The 18,199-nt window shown below is 50.3% G+C and overlaps 1 protein-coding gene across 6 annotated transcripts in view; it reads right to left on the bottom strand.

Annotated features, from left to right (window-relative positions):
- GRAMD1B (GRAM domain containing 1B) overlaps positions 1-18,199 on the bottom strand; it is a 98,556-nt gene that overhangs the window by 62,844 nt on the left and 17,513 nt on the right. Inside the window, exon 1 of one of the 6 annotated variants that reach the window (XM_056509530.1) lies at positions 15,292-15,432. The exons of 4 other annotated variants lie outside the window; for them this stretch is intronic. Coding sequence is in view for 1 of the 2 variants with exons in the window: in XM_056509528.1 (XP_056365503.1) it covers positions 3,496-3,518 (23 nt within the window). In the remaining variant the exon portion in view is untranslated. Of the gene's footprint in view, positions 1-3,495; positions 3,717-15,291; positions 15,433-18,199 lie in introns of those variants that run through there. One more of the 6 variants, XM_056509528.1, reaches the window with a different exon arrangement.

Below are 18,199 nucleotides of genomic sequence, written 5' to 3'. Positions count from 1 at the left end.
GCTGCTGTCATGTGCTAGCAGTGTCCTCGGGGCTGCAGCATCATTCCTGCCAGCAGGATGTGTGCTGGAGCAGTGACGGCACAGCAGGACTTGCATCATGCCACTGCCACACTCTGATGTCACCCAGCCCCTCTGGCTGTCCCCTGCCTGCTGCAGAGCCCCAGGGCTGAGGCCACATGGGGATGAGATCAGTTTGGGCAGGATGAGTGGGTGCTGCAAGAAGTGCAGGGCATGGTGTGAGGGGCAGCCATGCCTGGGCCAGGACAGGCCAGAGGTGGCCAGAGGTGCCCTGATGTCACACACAGTGGGATTTGGTGTGATCAGACAGCATGGGATGGATGTGGGGACTGAGAACTGGGAAAAAGCAAGTCCTGTTCCTGATGGTCAGAGCAGGCTGCTCTGCTGGCAGCTTCCTGTCCCTCCCTGGTACAGGCAGCAATCGTGTCTGTCTGAGCACGGCTCCGGGAGGAAATCTGGGTTAACCCCAGCAGTGCCTGCACCAAGCACCAGAGGATTCATTTGCATCCCATGCACTGGATGTTTTATCTTTATAGAAATACTAACCCCATAAACCCTTTTTGCATCAAGGCTGTCCAGCCCACATTAAATACCCCAAGCAAGTTCAGAGAGCCCTGCATTCATTCTATCCTTAAATCTGTGCTCTTCCAATCAACCCAGCAGGGACAAACACACAGATTTGGGAAAAGCAGGACCTGAAATAACATCCTGAACTCATCCTCCTGTGCATGGATGCTGCAGCACAACCAAATAAACAAAACTGCCTGTAAATATCCTAGGGGGAAGAGCATGACAGCTGCAGAATCCAGAATGCTGTATAATTAAATAAGGGAAGCAATCAGAATATTTAATTTTGGGATGTGGATGAAGGGGGATGCTGAATGAAGCAGGGCTTGGGTAATGCTTGTTAAGTGACTACAGGAGAACTGATGGGGATCTTTCTGGAGAACAAAGGGGCCCGGGACTGCCCAGAGCCTCCAGGGCCCTGCCTGGAGCCCGGGGAAGGCAGAGGGAAGAGCGTCACCTACTGAAGAGCAGCCAGCACTTCCTCCAGCCCTGTAATCTGCTTATGCCCCCAGGAATCCTCCAGCAGCCTCCCCGCCAGCTCCCAGCCCGCACCACCCGCGGGACGCTCCAGCCTGAGCTGTCACAGGCTGGGTTGAACTGGGAACGGCAGAACCCCCCAGTTCCACGGGGAGCAGGTTTGTGGGGAGGTGCAGTGGGGGCTGTGCCACTGCAGATCCACTCCATCCCAGCGTTCCCAGCATTTCCAGCACATGCTTTGCTCTCCTGGTACTACACTGAGCTATTATGCAACTCCTCGGCCCAACTGCACAGCACAGAAGGCAGCAAATCGCTGCAAGAGAGGCTTTTTTTTTCCACTTAAAAAAAATAAAAATCGTGTAATATTTCCAAATGCTAATATCCGTATCATTTGTACAGCCTGTGTGAGACAGAGCCATGTATACACAGGGAAAATTCAAAGGCTCTCAATGTAATTAAATAAAAGACAGAATTAGAGAAATTAGAAAAAGAGATGACCTATTGAGTCATCCCTGGCTTGGGTCTGTCCCCTGGGGCCCAGTACATGATGCTTCCTAGTGCTATACTGTAGTGCTTCTATTTTTTACACAGAAAAAAAAAAATTAAAAAAAAAAAAAAAAGAAGTTAAAATTAAGATAGCAACAATAAGTAAAATAACAAATGCAAAATAACTTTGCTGTTTTCTCACACTTTACAGGCGAGGATCTCAAAGCACCACATTCATCCTGATGCAAACCAGTGCACTTGAGAGGGAGGCTGTTATTTCTAGGATTACTTCCTTTTTCATGCCAGAAAAAAAAAGGATTAAGGAAAAGAAACAGGCCTTCCCCTTGCCCTTGTCATCCAATTCAACCCGAATTATGAAGTCACATTCCACTGTTAACTCTGGAACTGTTCCCATCTGATAAAGTTCTAGTTAAATCAATTTCATCATCATAATTCAAAGGCTATTTATTCCAACTAAGTGGTTTTGACTTATTGGAAATTCAAAATAGTTTTGATATACTCAGGACTCTACATAAGCCTTTTGTTGTCAAGTTTATATTATATTTTATATATAGAAATATATTCTCTATTACATTCTCTATTACACATATATTTACCTACCCCTATAAAATACAAACTTGACCAACAAAACATCTACGTGTGAACATTTCATACACACAGAGAGCTTTGTCAATTGCCTTTCTCCCACACAATGTTTTCTTTCACTGCCCACTTAGCCAAATCTCCTGAGTTTCCCCCCAAAACACCCAGGAACGATGAAAGAATTAACAAGCCTCGGTACCTCGCTGGCAGCTCTCGGTTCCCCGGAACTCTGCTGTGTTCTTACAGCACCACGCCAGCCAGGAGCATCCCCAAAAGCCGCTATTTAAAGCACAAGCCGAGCAGGAGCCATTCCACGCACGCAGCATCCAAAACACTTTTTTGTGTTTTATCTCCCCACCTTTCTTCGGCAAAAACTTATTTTCCTGTGCTTATTTTCCTGTGTGAGCGAGCAGCCGCCGAGCCCGGGGGATGCGGATTGTGCACAACCCGGAGAGGAGCAGGGCAGGGAGATGCGGGGCTGGGAGATGAGGGGCAGGGAGATGCGGGGCTGGGAGATGCGGGGCTGGGAGATGAGGGGCAGGAAGATGAGGGGCAGGGAGATGCAGGGCAGGGAGATGAGGGGCTGGGAGATGAGGGGCAGGGAGATGTGGGGCTGGGAGATGAGGGGCAGGGAGATGAGGGGCAGGGAGATGAGGGGCTGGGAGATGAGGGGCTGGGAGATGAGGGGCAGGGAGATGCGGGGCAGGGAGATGTGGGGCTGGGAGATGAGGGGCTGGGAGATGAGGGGCAGGGAGATGCGGGGCTGGGAGATGAGGGGCAGGAAGATGAGGGGCAGGGAGATGAGGGGCTGGGAGATGAGGGGCTGGGAGGTGAGGGGCAGGAAGATGAGGGGCAGGGAGATGCGGGGCTGGGAGATGCGGGGCTGGGAGATGCGGGGCTGGGAGATGCGGGGTTGGGAGATGAGGGGCAGGGAGATGAGGGGCAGGGAGATGCGGGGCTGGCAGATGCGGGGCTGGGAGATGAGAGGCAGGGAGATGAGAGGCAGGGAGATGCAGCCGGAGCACAGGGAGGGATGCTCAGGGCATCGCAGGGAGGGAGGAAGGCTCAGGGCATCGCAGGGATGGAGAAGCTCAGGGCATCGCAGGGAGGAAGGGAGGCTCAGCGCATCGCAGAGCGGATGCGGAGCTGCCCGGACAGAGCGGCCCAGCGCTGCATCCACCGCCGGAGCCTCTCCCGGTGCCTCCCTCTCCGCCGCATCCCGCACCCAGATCCCCCCAGCTGTGCCGCAGCGGCGGCCTGGAGAAGCACATCCCTTTTTTCCCTACATTTCAGGGAGAGGGTCGCAGCATCCCCCTCCGCCCCTTCCCCGCTCCGCGCGCTTACCAGGCGAGCTTGAACCCTTTCATTAGTACAGCCACGATAATCCGCTGCCCGTGTCCTTGTCTGCCCGCTGACAGCTCCAGAGGTCCCAGCACATAGTGGAGCAGCCGCGGCCGGCGAGCGTCCCGCGGGGAGCTGCGAGCCCCATGCGCCGAGCCCCCCGCGCCGGGGCACGGCCGCGCCCCGCGCCCCCGGAGCCGCGGCGAGGCGCGCAGGGCTCCCCGCAGCAGCAGCAGCAGCGCCGGGGGCTGGGGCTGAGCCGGCCCGCTCTCTGCTGAGCATGTGCAGCAGCGGCGGGACCGCAGCATGCCATGACACCCGCGCCGCTCGCCGCGGCAGCGCCACGGCGCCGTCACAGCTCCGACGGCCCCCACCGCCAGCCCCACTCCGCTCCGCTCCCCCGGCGCCGTCACAGCTCCGACAGCCCCACTCCGCTCCGCCAGCCCCTTCTCCAGCCCCACTCTGCGCCCCCGGCCCCGCTCCACTGACCCCGCTTCACCAGCCCCGCTCCGTTTTCCCGGTCCCGCTCCGTTTTCCCGATCCCACTCCGTTCCGCCAGCCCCACTCCACCAGCCCCGCTCCGCTCCCCTGGCCCGGCTCCACTAGCCCCACTTCTCCAGCCCCGCTCCGCTGCACTGACCCCGCTCCGCCAGCCCCGTTCCTCTCCGCCAACCCCACTCCACTGACCCCGCTCCCCCGGCCCCGGCCTGCCCACGGATGGACAGCAAGGGTTTCCTTGTCCCAGCCCCCTGTTCAATGGGCAAGGACAGAGCCTGCCAGACCCTTTTGTCCAGCCTGGAACACTTCCAGGAATGGGGCATCCACAGCTTCTCTGTGCCCCACTCACAGTAAAGAATATTTCCTATTATCTCATCTAACCCTACTCTCTGTCAGCATGAAGGCATCCCCCCTTGCCCTGTCACTCCATATCCCTCACAGTAAAGAATATTTCCTATAAACCAACCTAACCCTGCTGTCTGTCAGTGTGAAGCCATTCCCCTTTGCCCTGTCACTCCATACCCCTCACAGTAAAGAATATTTCCTGTAATCCAGCCTAACCCTACTGTCTGTCAGTGTGAAGCCATTCCCCTTTGCCCTGTCACTCCATACCCCTCACAGTAAATATTTCCTTTATCCAGTCTAACCCTACTCCCTGCCCAGTCTCTCCTTGCCCTGTCACTCCAAGCTCTCATCAAAACCCCTCTCCATCTCTCCTGCAGATTCCCCTCAGTCCTGGCCATGCTTTACCACTTGTGAAATCAGTTTCTGGGGCCAGCAAGAACAGGTGGGAGCTTTGAAGGCTCCTCATACACGTGGGTTGTGTTCCCTTGGCCTTTTTGTGCAGCAAGAGGTTTCTCTGCTTTTCTCTTCCAGCACCAGCTCCTGTTCATGTAGGGGAGCTGGAGGAGGAGGCAGAAGGAGCCCCAGTTCTCTCCTCCCTCTTCCAGAGCTGCAATGTTTGGTGGTTGATGCTTGTGGGGGGATTTTCCAAACCACTCCAATTCCCTGACTATCTCAGAGCAGGGATGAGCTGATTGTTCAGACCAAAAAAGAGAACTCCATCCCTGGTGATGCTCCAGCAGCTGGGATGTGTAACCTGAATTTCCCCTCTTTCAATTTGTACCCATTTCTCCTTGTTCTATCACCACAGCTCCTGACAAAGATCCCCTCTGCAGCTTCCTGAAGGGAACAGAGTCAGATCCCCCAGGCTCACCTGAGGACTGTGAAAACTAATGGAAAATAGAATTTCCTAATGGAAAATAGAATTTCCTGAATGAAAACCCAAATTTCCTAATGGAAAACAAAATTTCCTAATGGAAGTAAAAATCTTCAGTGATGCAGGGACCAAGTGCCTGCTCTGAGCTGAGGGAGTGGGATCTTATCTGTCAGCTCTGGCACTGGGGGAACAGCAGAGCCGTTGTTGCCCCTTCTCTTATCAGAGCAGAACCAGAGCTCTGCCTCCCCAGCAGCAGCAGAGAGCCCCTGCACCTCACACCCACAGGGCAAGGCCTCAAGGGAAAAAAGCCAATTATTGCATTAGCAGCCTCATTTCCTGCAATACACGCTGCTTTTCCCTGGAATTCTTCTATTCACCTCCCAGGATCCCAGCACAGGCTGCTGCTTCTGCAGGTTGGTAGGCAGCAGTGGATTTCAAATCATTTATAATGTCATTATTTCTTCATAAAGTGCTTCAAAAAGTGAAGCCTGGGAGTGTCCAGGGATGGACACCCACACTTTTATTCCACAGAGAGTTCTGAAAGGTTTGGTCCTGGGATAGCAGCAGTCTAGATTATAAATCCTGCAGGAATTCCTCAGTTTTAGGTAGAGGAAAGAGAGCAGGCACTCTGTGTAAATCAAGATTATACTCTCTTGAAGGCCTCTAAATGGCATTTTGTCTGTTTTTTGTTTGTTTTTTTTTCACTCACACCCCCATCCCCATGGCTGCAGATAATTATGAGTGGACTGATACAAAAACCTTAATTTGTAAAATCACCACCTTTGTTCAGGGAGTGCTTGGGGCAGTTCCACAGCTCTGTCCTGGTCTGCAAAGCTTTCAGAGACAATTTTCCAGGGAAACACTGGGATTCTGCTGCCCACACCCTCTTTGGTAAGTAACAAATGGGCTTCTTTGCTTTCCTACTGTGCCTAATAACAACAAAGAGATTTTTTTTTCTGATTTTCCCAAACCCTGAAGAAGTTCCAGTTCTGAACTCAGCAGAAAGTCACTTTTGGAGGGCTTGGACCATTCCAGGACAGGTGAAATGAAACAGCATCATGGGCTGAAGTTTGAGAAACTGGGGAAGTGACACTGAAATTGGGAGTCTGCAGGAGAGCCCCAGGGCAGGAGGGGAGATCCCAAATCCCTGCTTTGGGAATTTGCTCCAACAACCTTGCAATGGATTTTCTGTTTAATTCTAGACAAAAAGCAGTCACTTAAAGTCAGGTTTCCTCACAACAAACAGCATGGAAAAAACACCTTCAAATCTCACCTCACATAATCCCAGACTCAGCCCTTTGTAGGTCCCACCCACACCAGCTTAGGCCAGGCTTTGGGCTGGGCTTTTCTCCAGGAGCAGCTTTGCAGCTGTGGCCTGCAGGTTGTCAAGGAGGGAGGCAAATCCCAAATGCTGCAAAATGGGTCAGGAGACCTGCAAGCTTGGCAAATCTAGGACAGACTAATGCTGCAGAGTCACATGTTTGGAAATCAAAGCTCAGGCAAGAAAGGTATTAAGAGATAAGCAGTCATGCACTTTTTCTTTTTTTTTTTTTTTTCATCCAAATGACATGAGGGGTGGGGAAATTATCAAAGGAAGAGATGGCTGGGAAGGTATTTAAATGTCTGGCTGGCCATTTCTGGATGTGCTGTCCAAAATCCTCCCAGCAGGAGCCTGGAGGGGCTGTGGGTCACTCCCACTCAGGTATTCCCAATCCTAACCCCAGATTCCCAATTCCAACCCCAGATTCCCAGCCCAACCCCAGATCCCAAAGCCCAATCCCAGATTCTGGCTGATCCAGCTGTGCCAACTGTATGGATAACTTCATTTCCTCCCCCATCCTCTGCACTTAACTATTCCAGTAGGGAAAAAGAACAAAAAAACGTATTAAAATTGCAATAAGGCAACCCAAAAGCAGCTGTGGGTATCAGGAGAGATGGGCTATGCACAGCCACCTCCTCAGAGCTAAAAATACCTGTCAGTCACATGCAAGATGAATTCCAGATTAATTATCTACCTACTCCATCCCACTAAAGGGGAAAAAGGAAAAAAAAAACAGTCAGAGCTGTGGCTGGAGGGGTCCAAAGCCATTTCTGGCCTCTGTTTTGGAAAGGGAAATCCTATAAATCCCTGGCTTCTCACTGCTCTGTGCAACTGCAGGTTGTAATTCAGAAAATGGTTGTAAAAAGCATCATTGATGTATTGTCCTCATCTGTATAAATGTCAATTTAAGTGGCAAATATCTTTCATGATCTTGTTTTGCACTTAAAAGAGTTTTCCCAAGTATTTTGATAAAAATTCTTTTTCTGTACAAAATAATAAAAATAGGCATAAAAGGGTAAATACTGGGTATCCTTAGAGTTTGTTTTGATGTTTTGTGAAAACAAACATAATAGCTGAGCTGAAGAGCAGCTCAGAAATGTGTGCAGGTGCCCTCACAGAGCCATAAATACACATTTTCACCGTTCTCATCCTTCATACAGGATGTTAGACCAGAGGTTCATTTTCCCCTCCCAGCCATAAAATCTGCGATTTTATTGGAATGCCATTTGGATTGTTTGGGGGAGGGAATCTCATTTTTTAATTAGATGCACCATTTGCTCAGCACAAACAATAAATAATAATAAAACAAGTACATGTGGTTGTGTTGTCCTGCCTCATCCCTGTTCTTTCTCCCAGGAAAAAATTCTCATAAACTTCAAAAAGAATTAAGATAATTTGGATCCTGGCCTTGTGCCAGTAACATTTTGAGTATTCCTGGTCCAGATCAAGAATTCCATTAATAAAACCTCCCTTGGGGCTCCTGGTGGCTTCTAGCACCAGGCAGGAGGAGGAAGTCAAGCAGCAGCACACACAGAAACACTAAAAACAGCAACAAAGGCAAAAGCAGGCAGAACTTTCTCAAACTGAAGAAAAACTTGGGAGAACTGGAGCAGCAGAAAAAAAAACAAAAAAAAAAACCACCAAAAACCAACAAAACAAAATAAAAAAAGAAGGGTTGGAAAAAAGTCCGGATGTTTTTCCTGACCTGTACGTACATACTGTCAAGGCCTCATGAATTTTAGAAGTCAGGTTTGGAATACAAAAAAACAATTTTTCTGGTTTTTTTTTGTTTTTTTTTCCCTGGCCCCCTACTTGGATGAAAGAAATAGTGGGTGGTGCTGTCCAGATGAAACAGGGCTGTGCAGAGGCAGGAACATCTGCACAAAGGGACAGGCAGGCAGGAATTAGGGCTTGGGGCTGCAGGAAAAAAAAGCAAATTTTTGCACAAGATTTTATCACCATCCCAGTCAGGGCCTGTGGGGAAGCTGGAAGCAAAGAGGCAACCACAGAAAGTAAAAGTCAGGCAGTAATGTTTAATATTAGCACTATTTTATCCACACACAGCTGGTTTGTTCTTCTCTCCTCACAGATATCTCTCCAAGCAATCCCAGGCAAGTGCTGCCTGCTGAAAGCCAAGGAAATCATCTCTAAAAATCCCTGTGATGCTGTAAAAAGGCACCTTGGCTGCCTTCACTCATCACCCCCTTACAGCTCAGGAGAGGAACACATTTTCCTCAGGATGGAACAGGTAAATCAGCTTAAACACCTCTCACAACACCCCAAAATGCAGAATTTCCACGTGTGTGTTTGCAGGGCAGAGCAGCAGAACCTGGCAGTGGCAGGGGTGGAAGGAGCTCACTGATTTTAAAATCTTCATTTCACCCCAGAGTGACCCCTGCTTTCTCAAGAAGCTCCACATTGATTTAGTTTTTCCCCCATTCTCCAGGAGCTGAATTTGCTTTTCCCTCAGAACTGAGCAAGGAGCAGGGACGGGACAATCTGGGGTTTCACTTTCAGCAGGAGGTGACACAGCCCCGTGTCCCTATCCCAAAGCAGCTCTCCAAGCCCCCAACAGTTCTGAAAAGCCCCAAGATGAGAATAAATGATGAATTAAAAGTGCTTTTTTTTTTTTTTTTTTTTTTTTTTTTGTACAGGACATTCTTGGCATGGCAGGAAATGCCAGTTCTTGAGACAGCCTGGAAGGTGCCTCAGCAGGAAAGGAAGCACAGGGTGACACAATGGAGAGCAGCTGGGACAGAGCACCCTGACATCCCAGCCCTTCTGGAGCATTCCAGCAGCAGGAAACAAATCTCTTCAACCTCCTCAGAAATTCTTCCAGACTCACCCCAGCAGAAATCAAGCAAAATTAACATCCCTTTAATGCTCCAAACTTCTTACAGGGGTAACTGGCTCAAAGTCAGCAAAGAAAACAGAATTTTGGGTTTTTAAATAAAGAATTGAGAACTAAACTTCAGCACTCGCCAAGTTTAACTCAAATAAACCTGTGCACATTCCAGGAATGTCTACATAACTAATTCCCAAGTCATATCTGTTTTAGAATGTTCAAACTCAACTCAGTTTTCCATTTCTCCAAATTAGATTTTTTTTTTCAGTACATTCACGCTAAGATGATGCTTTAACATTGCAGGCCACATTTCCCTTTAATTAAAATAAAAAACAGGTACAAAGAAAAACAATTTTCAAGTGACTGTTGTTTCTGTCATGGGAAACGTCTGTTTTTCAACCCAGAGATAAAACTGAGTTCCCCAAAATGCCACCACAACTCCAACTGAAATGCCACATACCCTTCAGCATCCTCAAGGGGATTTTTTTTCAAGCCCTACAGCTTGAAGAGGGTTTGCAGCAGTTGGGGTTTCAGCAAACATGATAGTGAGAATGAATTCACCTTTATAAAGCAACATTTATCCAGAAGCACATCATGCAATTTATTGATAAACACTTTAAAATCTCCAAACTTGCATCAAGGAGCAACCCCAGTCCCAGGGCAACACCTTCCCCGGTATTATCCAGGGAAGTGGAATTGGAAAGGATGGAATCAAAGGATGGAATTACAGCTGGAATCAATGACAGGGAAAACTCAGCTTGGATTCCAGATGAGACACAACCCTTCAAGAGTGGGGGGGTTTAGCCATGGAATTCTACACCCAGGAATGAGTTTCTCCCTGGAATACTGCAGGGCACGTGGCCATGCTCGAGGATCCAGCCAGAACAGCCTCCAAATCAGGGATTTAGAACCATTAATGCCCTTGCCCATCTTTGCAATCCATGGCTCCCCCCAGCCAAGCTGAGCTCCATCACTTTGTGACATAAAGCCTCAAACACGTCCTGCAGACACATCCTCTGCACTTCAACCCTGCTCTGACACAGAGTCCTTTTTGTGGCCAGGAAATCAAACCTGAGCTCTAAAGTCACCGTGCTCATCCACCCAGCGCTGCCAGCCTGGTGCTTCCCAGCCCTCCCAGCCATTCCCACCTCTGGGTCCACCCAGCTCCACTCCCAGGTTTCCAGGCTGCCAGCCCACAGGAAACCAGAGCCCACAGCCCGGCGAAAGGAAGGCACAGGCAACAGAGCAGCCTCTCAGAAAAGGGTGGATGCAGCCATAAGCTCGAATTACTTTCGCACTTGACACTCCCCCCAGATCCTTTCCAAAAAAAAGGAAAAAAAAAAGGAAAAAAAAAAAGAAAAAAAAAAAAGAAAAAGGCTGCCAGAAGAATTTCTCCTCACACAACGTCCCTGGGAGTGGAAAGCTGCCCCTAAAGCACCATCTAGTGTCACTCCCTCACTCAGCAGCCAGCATCCCTGCTCCCACCCTCAGGAGCCACGGAGGGACCACAAGCCCCCAGCTCCCTCCCATCCCCAGCACTCCAGCATTCCCTCCAGCCTCATGGCTGTGACATCCTCCCAGGAGTCAGACCCATCTCAGCCCAGCACTGGCTGTCCCAGCAGCAGGGAGGGGGCAAGGGGCAGTATAAAGGTCACAGGCAGAGTAAGAAGGTGCCAAGTGAAACCACTTACGCACAGTGAGGCCGGCAGCATTTCCATCCTACCTTTGCTGTCGCCATATCAGACGTCTCCATGCTTTCTGCTTGGCCTAGCAGTGAACAGGAGCATGGGGAGAAGGGAGGGAGCGGGGGAGGGAGGGGAGAGAGAGGGAAAGTCAAAAGAGGATGAAGAACAACAGGCAAACAACTTGACAGGAGGGTGAGCACAGTGAAAGGCACTCAGGGGTTAGTCCCAAGATTCTGCCCCCACAGAAGGGCAGGAAAAGCACCTCAAGCAGATGGCCCTGGGTTAGGAACTTGTTTGGAGCCTGGCACAAGACCTGAGTCACTGCCATGCCCCCAATTCTTCCCCCCTGCCACCACCCAAGGGTCCAGCAGGATGCTGAGGGACAGGGAGGACCCTGCTCCTCTTCCTCCTCCTCCTCCTCCTCCTGCTCCCAGCTTCCTTTCCAGGCTGAGCTCCTGCAGGGAGCAGGGGAACAACCCAGCTCCCAGAGAGCAGGGAAATAACCCAGCTTCCAGTGAGAAGGGAAATAACCCAGCTTCCAGTGAGAAGGGAAATAACCCAGCTTCCAGTGAGGAGAACAGCCCAGCTTAAAGTGAGTAGGGAACAAACCAGCTTAATGTGAGCCCAGCTTCCAGTGAGTAGGGAAATAACTCCCAGTAAGCAGGGAAATAACCCAGCTCCCAATGACCAGAACAGCCCAGATTCCAGTGAGCAGGAGAACAACTCAGCTTCCAGGGAGGAGAACAACCCAACTCCCAGGGAGCAGGGAATAACCCAGCTTGCAGGGACCAGGGAAATATCCCAGCTTCCAGGGGAACAGCCCGGATTCCAGGGAGAGGGAGAACAGCCCAGCTTCCAGCCAGCTGCTCATCCTCTCTGACTGTGCGGGAAGGGAGAGTCACACACCTCACCCCACCCCACCCATCCCCAGTGGGCATTTCAGGAGTCAGGAGGAAAGGAGGAAAGCAGGCGGGTTCTGGGCAGTGCACAGGTGCAGGAGCAGTGCTCAGACACGTGGGGAGGAAAGAGAAGAGTGAGGGGGGACAGGCAGGAGGGGGAAGCAGCGATGGTGCAGAACAGCCATACCAGAGAGCAGGCACGGGGACACTGAGAGGTGCAGAGTGCTGCAGGCTCCTCAGCTGCATCCCCCTGAGCACACTCACCTCACACAGCCCTCACAAACGATTGGGCCTGACCCAGTAACTCTTTGCTGCACGCTCAGCCAGGGCTGGAGGCACCAAGCCTCCCTGAAGGTGCGCTCGGTGCCAGCAGCAAGAGGCATCCGTAGCTGCGTGGCCCTGCCCGGATTGGCGCAGCACCGTGACTTCATTCATCCCCCAGCTTCTCTCCTGGCCTACTTTGCTCCAGTAAATCAGTCTGGAGGCAGTGAAACAGCCCCAGGAAGGCTGCTCACAGCTCCCCAGAGCTCCCTGGCAGGGCTGGGCTGGAGGGAGGCAGGGAAAACACTGCAGGGCTGAGGCAAAGCAAGAGCTCAGAGAGCCAGGAGCATCCCTGCCTCAAAGTGCTTATTCATCCCCCGGTGGTCAGAGCACGCAGCAGGAGCTGCAGAGAGCTGCAGATGGATTTATGGCAGGGTCTGAGCACACTGAGAGGTTTAAACACACCCAGGGGCAGCTCAGCCTCTGCAAAACCACAGCATTGCAACTCCCCTGGGCACAGGCAGTGGCACACACTCACCCCCAGAGAGAAGACCCAGAGAGGTTTAATATTCAGACCCATGGGGGTTTGCTAAATTCAGTATTTTACAGCCCTAGCAGACCCATGGGGATTCAGTATATTAAATATTTTACAGTCCTGGTAGACCCACAGGGATTTAGTATATTCAATATTTTACAGTCCTGGCAGACCCATAGGGATTTAATTCATTTAGTATTTTGCACCCCTGGCAGACCCACGGGGTTTACTAAATTCAATATTTTACAGCCCTGGGGGCCCATAGGGGTTTCAGTATATTCAGTATTTTACACCCCTGGCAGACCCAAGTGGATTCAGTATATTCACTATTTTCCAGCCCCAGCAGACCCAAGTGGATTCAGTACGTTCAATATTTTACAGGCCTGGCAGACCCATGGGGGTTTACTAAATTCAATATTTTACGGTCCTGGTAGACCCACAGGAATTTAGGATATTCAGTATTTTACAGCCCAAGCAGACCCAAAGGGATTCAGTATATTCAGTATTTTTCAGCCCAGGTAGACCCAAGGGGATTCAGTATATTCAGTATATTCAGTATTTCACAGCCCTGGTAGGACCCAAGGGGATTCAGTATATTCAGTATATTCAGTATTTTACAGCCCAGGTAGACCCAAGGGGATTCAGTATATTCAGTATATTCAGTATTTCACAGCCCAGGTAGACCCAAGGGGATTCAGTATATTCAGTATATTCAGTATTTCACAGCCCTGGTAGGACCCAAGGGGATTCAGTATATTCAGTATATTCAGTATTTTACAGCCCAGGTAGACCCAAGGGGATTCAGTATATTCAGTATATTCAGTATTTCACAGCCCTGGTAGGACCCAAGGGGATTCAGTATATTCAGTATATTCAGTATTTCACAGCCCTGGTAGGACCCAAGGGGATTCAGTATATTCAGTATATTCAGTATTTTACAGCCCTGGCAGACCCAGGGTATTCAATATATTCAGTATTTTACAGCCCAGGTAGACCCAAGGGATTCAGTATATTAAGTATATTCAGTGTTTCACAGCCCTGCCATCAGCCTGTGCTGGAGGGAAGTGGGACAGGTGTCACCCTCCTGCAGCTGTGCAGAGGCTCCAGCAGCTGGGAGCAGGGAACAATCTCCAGCAGCCACCCCAGCCTTGGAAAGGGCCCTCAGCACAGAGCACTGCTGGCACACAGGGAATGTGGGGTTGCCATGTGTTTGTGCTGGGATGTGCTCATGCATGCCTGCACAAACCCAAGCTGCCACACTGCGCCTTTGTACTCAGAATACAGAAATTCCCTGGAAGAGAGGAGGTTTAGGTGGGAAATTGGAAAGGAATTGTTCCCTGGGAGGGTGGGGAGACTGGCACAGGGTGCCCAGAGCAGCTGTGGCTGCCCCTGGATCCCTGGCAGTGCCCAAGGCCAGGCTGGAGCCATGAGCACCCTGGGACAGTGTCCCTGCCATGGCAGGGCTGGCACTGGATGGGTTTAAGTCCCTTCCATCCCAAACCATTCCATGATTCCATTAAATACAGCCTTATCAGGGACATAAAGCTCCTCTTCTGAACACTTATTTCAACCTCCAGTGCAGACACAGATATTCACAAACAGCAAATCCACACATGGTGGACAATCTGCTCCCCAATCCTTCCTTCATGAAGCCACTGATGTCCCTTAACTGACATTTCTATTTCTGTGATTTTCTCCAAGTTCACAGCAGCATGAGAAGGGAGAAAATAGAAAAAACCACAACAGCTTCATGAAGGACTTTCAGCAAATCCTGAGCTAAAGAATCATAATTTTGCAATTGAGAAAAAGTCAGATTTCCACATTTCAGCCTCTTTACAGCAGAGGCTCCCTGTGTCTGCAGCAGCTCCTGAATTTGAAAGCAAACAGGAAACATCTCCTGAGGAAGTGCAGTGTTCGGAAGGGAACAGCCCACTGTGAAATGCCTGAGCTCTGGGTAGGAATTCCAGGCTCTATAAATAGCCACAGCCATGGTTGTGTTAGCCCGGGGCTCTTGCTCAAAACTGCCTCCAAAAGGATATGTTAAAAATCAGAAAACATGTTTTTTTGTGAGTATTACCCTTCAAACAGTCACAACTCACAGCCAGCAGGGCATCCTCTGTATGGCTTCACATTCCCCAGAGCAGCCTCACCTCTCAAAGACTCCCAAGGACTGAAAATTTCCCTTTCTCAAGTGCCCACACAGTGCAAACAAAGGGCTGAGGAGGCTCAGACAGATTAATTTGCCAGGAAAGGTGCGTGACCTGCAGGCAGAGAATTCAGAGCTGCCTGCGAGGCACCACTTCAGCCACACTGAGATTCTCCCATATGGTAAAAAACCAAAAAGGCTGCAGGAGTTAGGGAAGCACCAAAAACCCTCTCTGTGGGTCTGTGAAATGCATGCAAAACAAAACCTGTTAGTGACAGAACCAGTGGGAGGGGAAATTAGAAACAAATGAGGAAATGTTACGGGGAGAGAGGAGCAACTGCTACAGAGAATGTCAGACTGTAAGGAGGAGAGAGTTGAATTGGTAAGCACCTCGGTTACAGGTGACAGATCCCCAGGAAAATGTGGCAGGAGGGCACAGTCCCGAGTCCTTCCCGAAGTCAGCAGTGAGCAGCAGCTCAGATGCCATCACAGCATCTGCCAGCTAGGGCACACCTCCATTTCCCTGGGAAAAAACCTCAGCAGGGACTCCCTCTGTGCTGCAGCAGCTGGGAAGTCACATGAGGCTTCATTTCCAGAAAAAAAAAAAAATCATGCATTTCTCTGTGTGGGCATGCTGGGAGCTGTAGTTCCACGGCCAGAGCACAGAGCCATTTCTGAGCTGTGGCTGCAGCCTCTGTCCTGAGCAGCCACATGGAGTTTAGGGTGCTGGGAGGAAGAAAAAAGTGAACCAGCAGCACAGAACCCTTGGCTACTTGGAACTGGAGAGTAGAGAAAAACACCCCTCCATCAAAAGGAGCAAAAGAATTCCCCAGAGAGACTTGGGAATAGGAAGGGTATTTGTGTTGGGAGAATGAGGGGCAGCAGCAGGAATGTAGAGAAACTGGGGTGATTCAGACTCTAACTGCTGCTCTCTTGAGCAATATTAGAAATAAAAATCCTGCTCTTACACTGGCTTTTGGCCCTTTCCCTCCCCTCACTGTCCTGCCTGTCTGAACTCAGCCTTCGTTTGCCTGAGGTGGTGCAATCCCTGCTCCCAGCCAGGGAAGGGCTCAGTCACTCTGCAAAGCTGGTAACAGAGCTCTGGGACTCATGGCACACCTCAGAGAGAAATCCCCCTTCTCATGTTCTGGTGGATTCACAGGAAAGCCATTTCCTAATTTTCACCTTCACTGCCAGGAACTTGCAGCCACGGTGAGAAGGCAGCAGGATGTCACTGCCTTGGGTGGAAATATTGTGGCCTGATCAGTTCTGTACTTAGAGACAAGGAAGTTCTGAGTTATCTCATGGCCTGAAATAATTCCCATCACACTACAGCCCAACACTCGAACAAGACAAGATTTACACTCAGCATAATTCTGAACATGCAGACTCCCCAAATCAGGGTCAGATAAAAGCCTTTAGACCTGTTGGAACTGAAGTCTTTCCAGTCCATCAAGGTAAATCTTTCCATGCAGCCCAACAGCCTGGAGTCCCTGGGCTGGCACTGCCTGAGGGATCATCCATGGAAACTCTGGAGAAACCAAACCTTCTGTTCTCATTTGGATCTGTGGGGTATCTCATGCAATATCCTATAAAAAATAACCTCCAGTTTCAGATAAAGTGGAGAAGAATGCACACTACAATATTTTTCAGCTTTAAGAATAAAAGCCACTAGAGGGATGACTGCAGAGGAGGAGAAAGATCCTGAATCCTTCATTTCTGAAACCTGAGACAGAAGAAAGCAGCTAAAGAACACAACTTGAGGCTGCAGAGAGGAATTTCAGGGCAGTACTGAAAGCCTCTCCCAGCCCCTCCTGCACATCCAGGGGCTCTCTCAGTGACAGGGACATCAACAACAGGACAAAACAGAAGCTGGAAAGAGGAACAGAGTGCAGAGGGTGCCCCTTCCCCACAGAGCCACACTCCCCTGGGGAGCCCAGCATCAATCCTGGCTTCTCAGGGCACTGATGGGTGGCAGGTGCTGCACAAAGCCCGAACTCACATAAAGAAATCTAAGACTGGAGCAAAGATCCTTTTCCAGAGTAAAGAAAGAATGAAATCATACAGTGCTGGAAGCTTTGCCAGACCCCCAAACAAGCTCATATTTGCATGGCCTGGCACTGGAACAGCAGGAAGGGTTCAGAAGAGCCAGCACTGAGCAGCCAAAGGTTTGGGGCAGGGCTCATCAGGGGAAAGGAAAGCAGGCAGAGGGAAAGCTTGAGGAAAAGCATGAGGTTAAAGTTGGAGGAGAAGAGAGAAGAAAAGCAGAAGGGCTCAAGGACACAGCTTGGCTAGTGCCTGAGCTTGTTCCACTCACACACACAGCACCTTATCACCAAATGCACAAGCAGAGCACAGGCAGGCAGGGAGGGATGGGCAGGCAGAGAAGCAGAAGAAGAACGGCAGAGGCCAGCGAGCACTCACACGGTTACAGTCATCGGCAGGAAGGGGGGAGTCTGTCCCAGGCCAGCTGCCAGCAACCTGAGGGAGCCTCCCTTCAGCAGCAGGGCAGGAAACACCGCTGGATTCAGGGAGGATAAAATCCCAGCTGGGTTACACACGCACAGTGGGGCAGGGGGAAAAGCAGCACAGAGCCGTGACCTCGGAATCCAGCGTGGCAGGAGGCAGTGCTGCCATGGGGCAGCCTGGGATGGTTTTGGGGTGGCTGTGGGCACTGCAGGCTGGCCCAGAGGAGCAGCAGTGACGAGGCTGATGAGAGGCAGAGCTGTGCACTGCTCTGCTCTGCTCTCAGATTTCTCCCATCACAGGCAATTCCATTTTAAAGGAGCAGCTGCCTCTAAGCCTTTTGCACTGCTACTGTGGGGTAAGATGCAGAAAGCTGAGAGAATGAATTATCTGGTGAAACAGAGTTGGAGGGTAATGATTAATAATTTCATTCTTGAGGGCAGAATTTATCAATCAGACTGTCCACTACCACTATCCCAGCTTTTTCCCTCCTGAAACACCTGGTGAAAAGTGTGGATGTTCAGCTCAGAGGGAAGCCAGGGGATGCCTTGCAGAGGTAAAATCCATAAAAGGATGTTCCCAGCTCCTTTTGAATGGTTGGTACCTCTCCTTTTTGACTGCTGACTATGAAATGTGAAGATGCAGATATTTCCCAAGGTACCCATTGCAAATCTTTTCATATTCCAAAGATTTACAGCACTAAAAGCACAGAACAGGCCGTGATGAAGTGTGTGTGTGCTGACTGCAAAGTCAGGAGGGAGCTGCTTTGTTCAGGGACTCACACTGACAGCAATCTCCACAACAAAAGAGCAGGAGGATGCTTCACCAAACT

This window comes from Oenanthe melanoleuca, chromosome 24 (genome assembly GCF_029582105.1).
Source record: "Oenanthe melanoleuca isolate GR-GAL-2019-014 chromosome 24, OMel1.0, whole genome shotgun sequence".
NCBI classification, from domain to species: Eukaryota; Metazoa; Chordata; class Aves; order Passeriformes; family Muscicapidae; genus Oenanthe; species Oenanthe melanoleuca.
The sequence above is the reverse complement of the archived record's forward strand: the minus strand, read 5'-3'. Positions and strand labels throughout refer to the sequence as shown.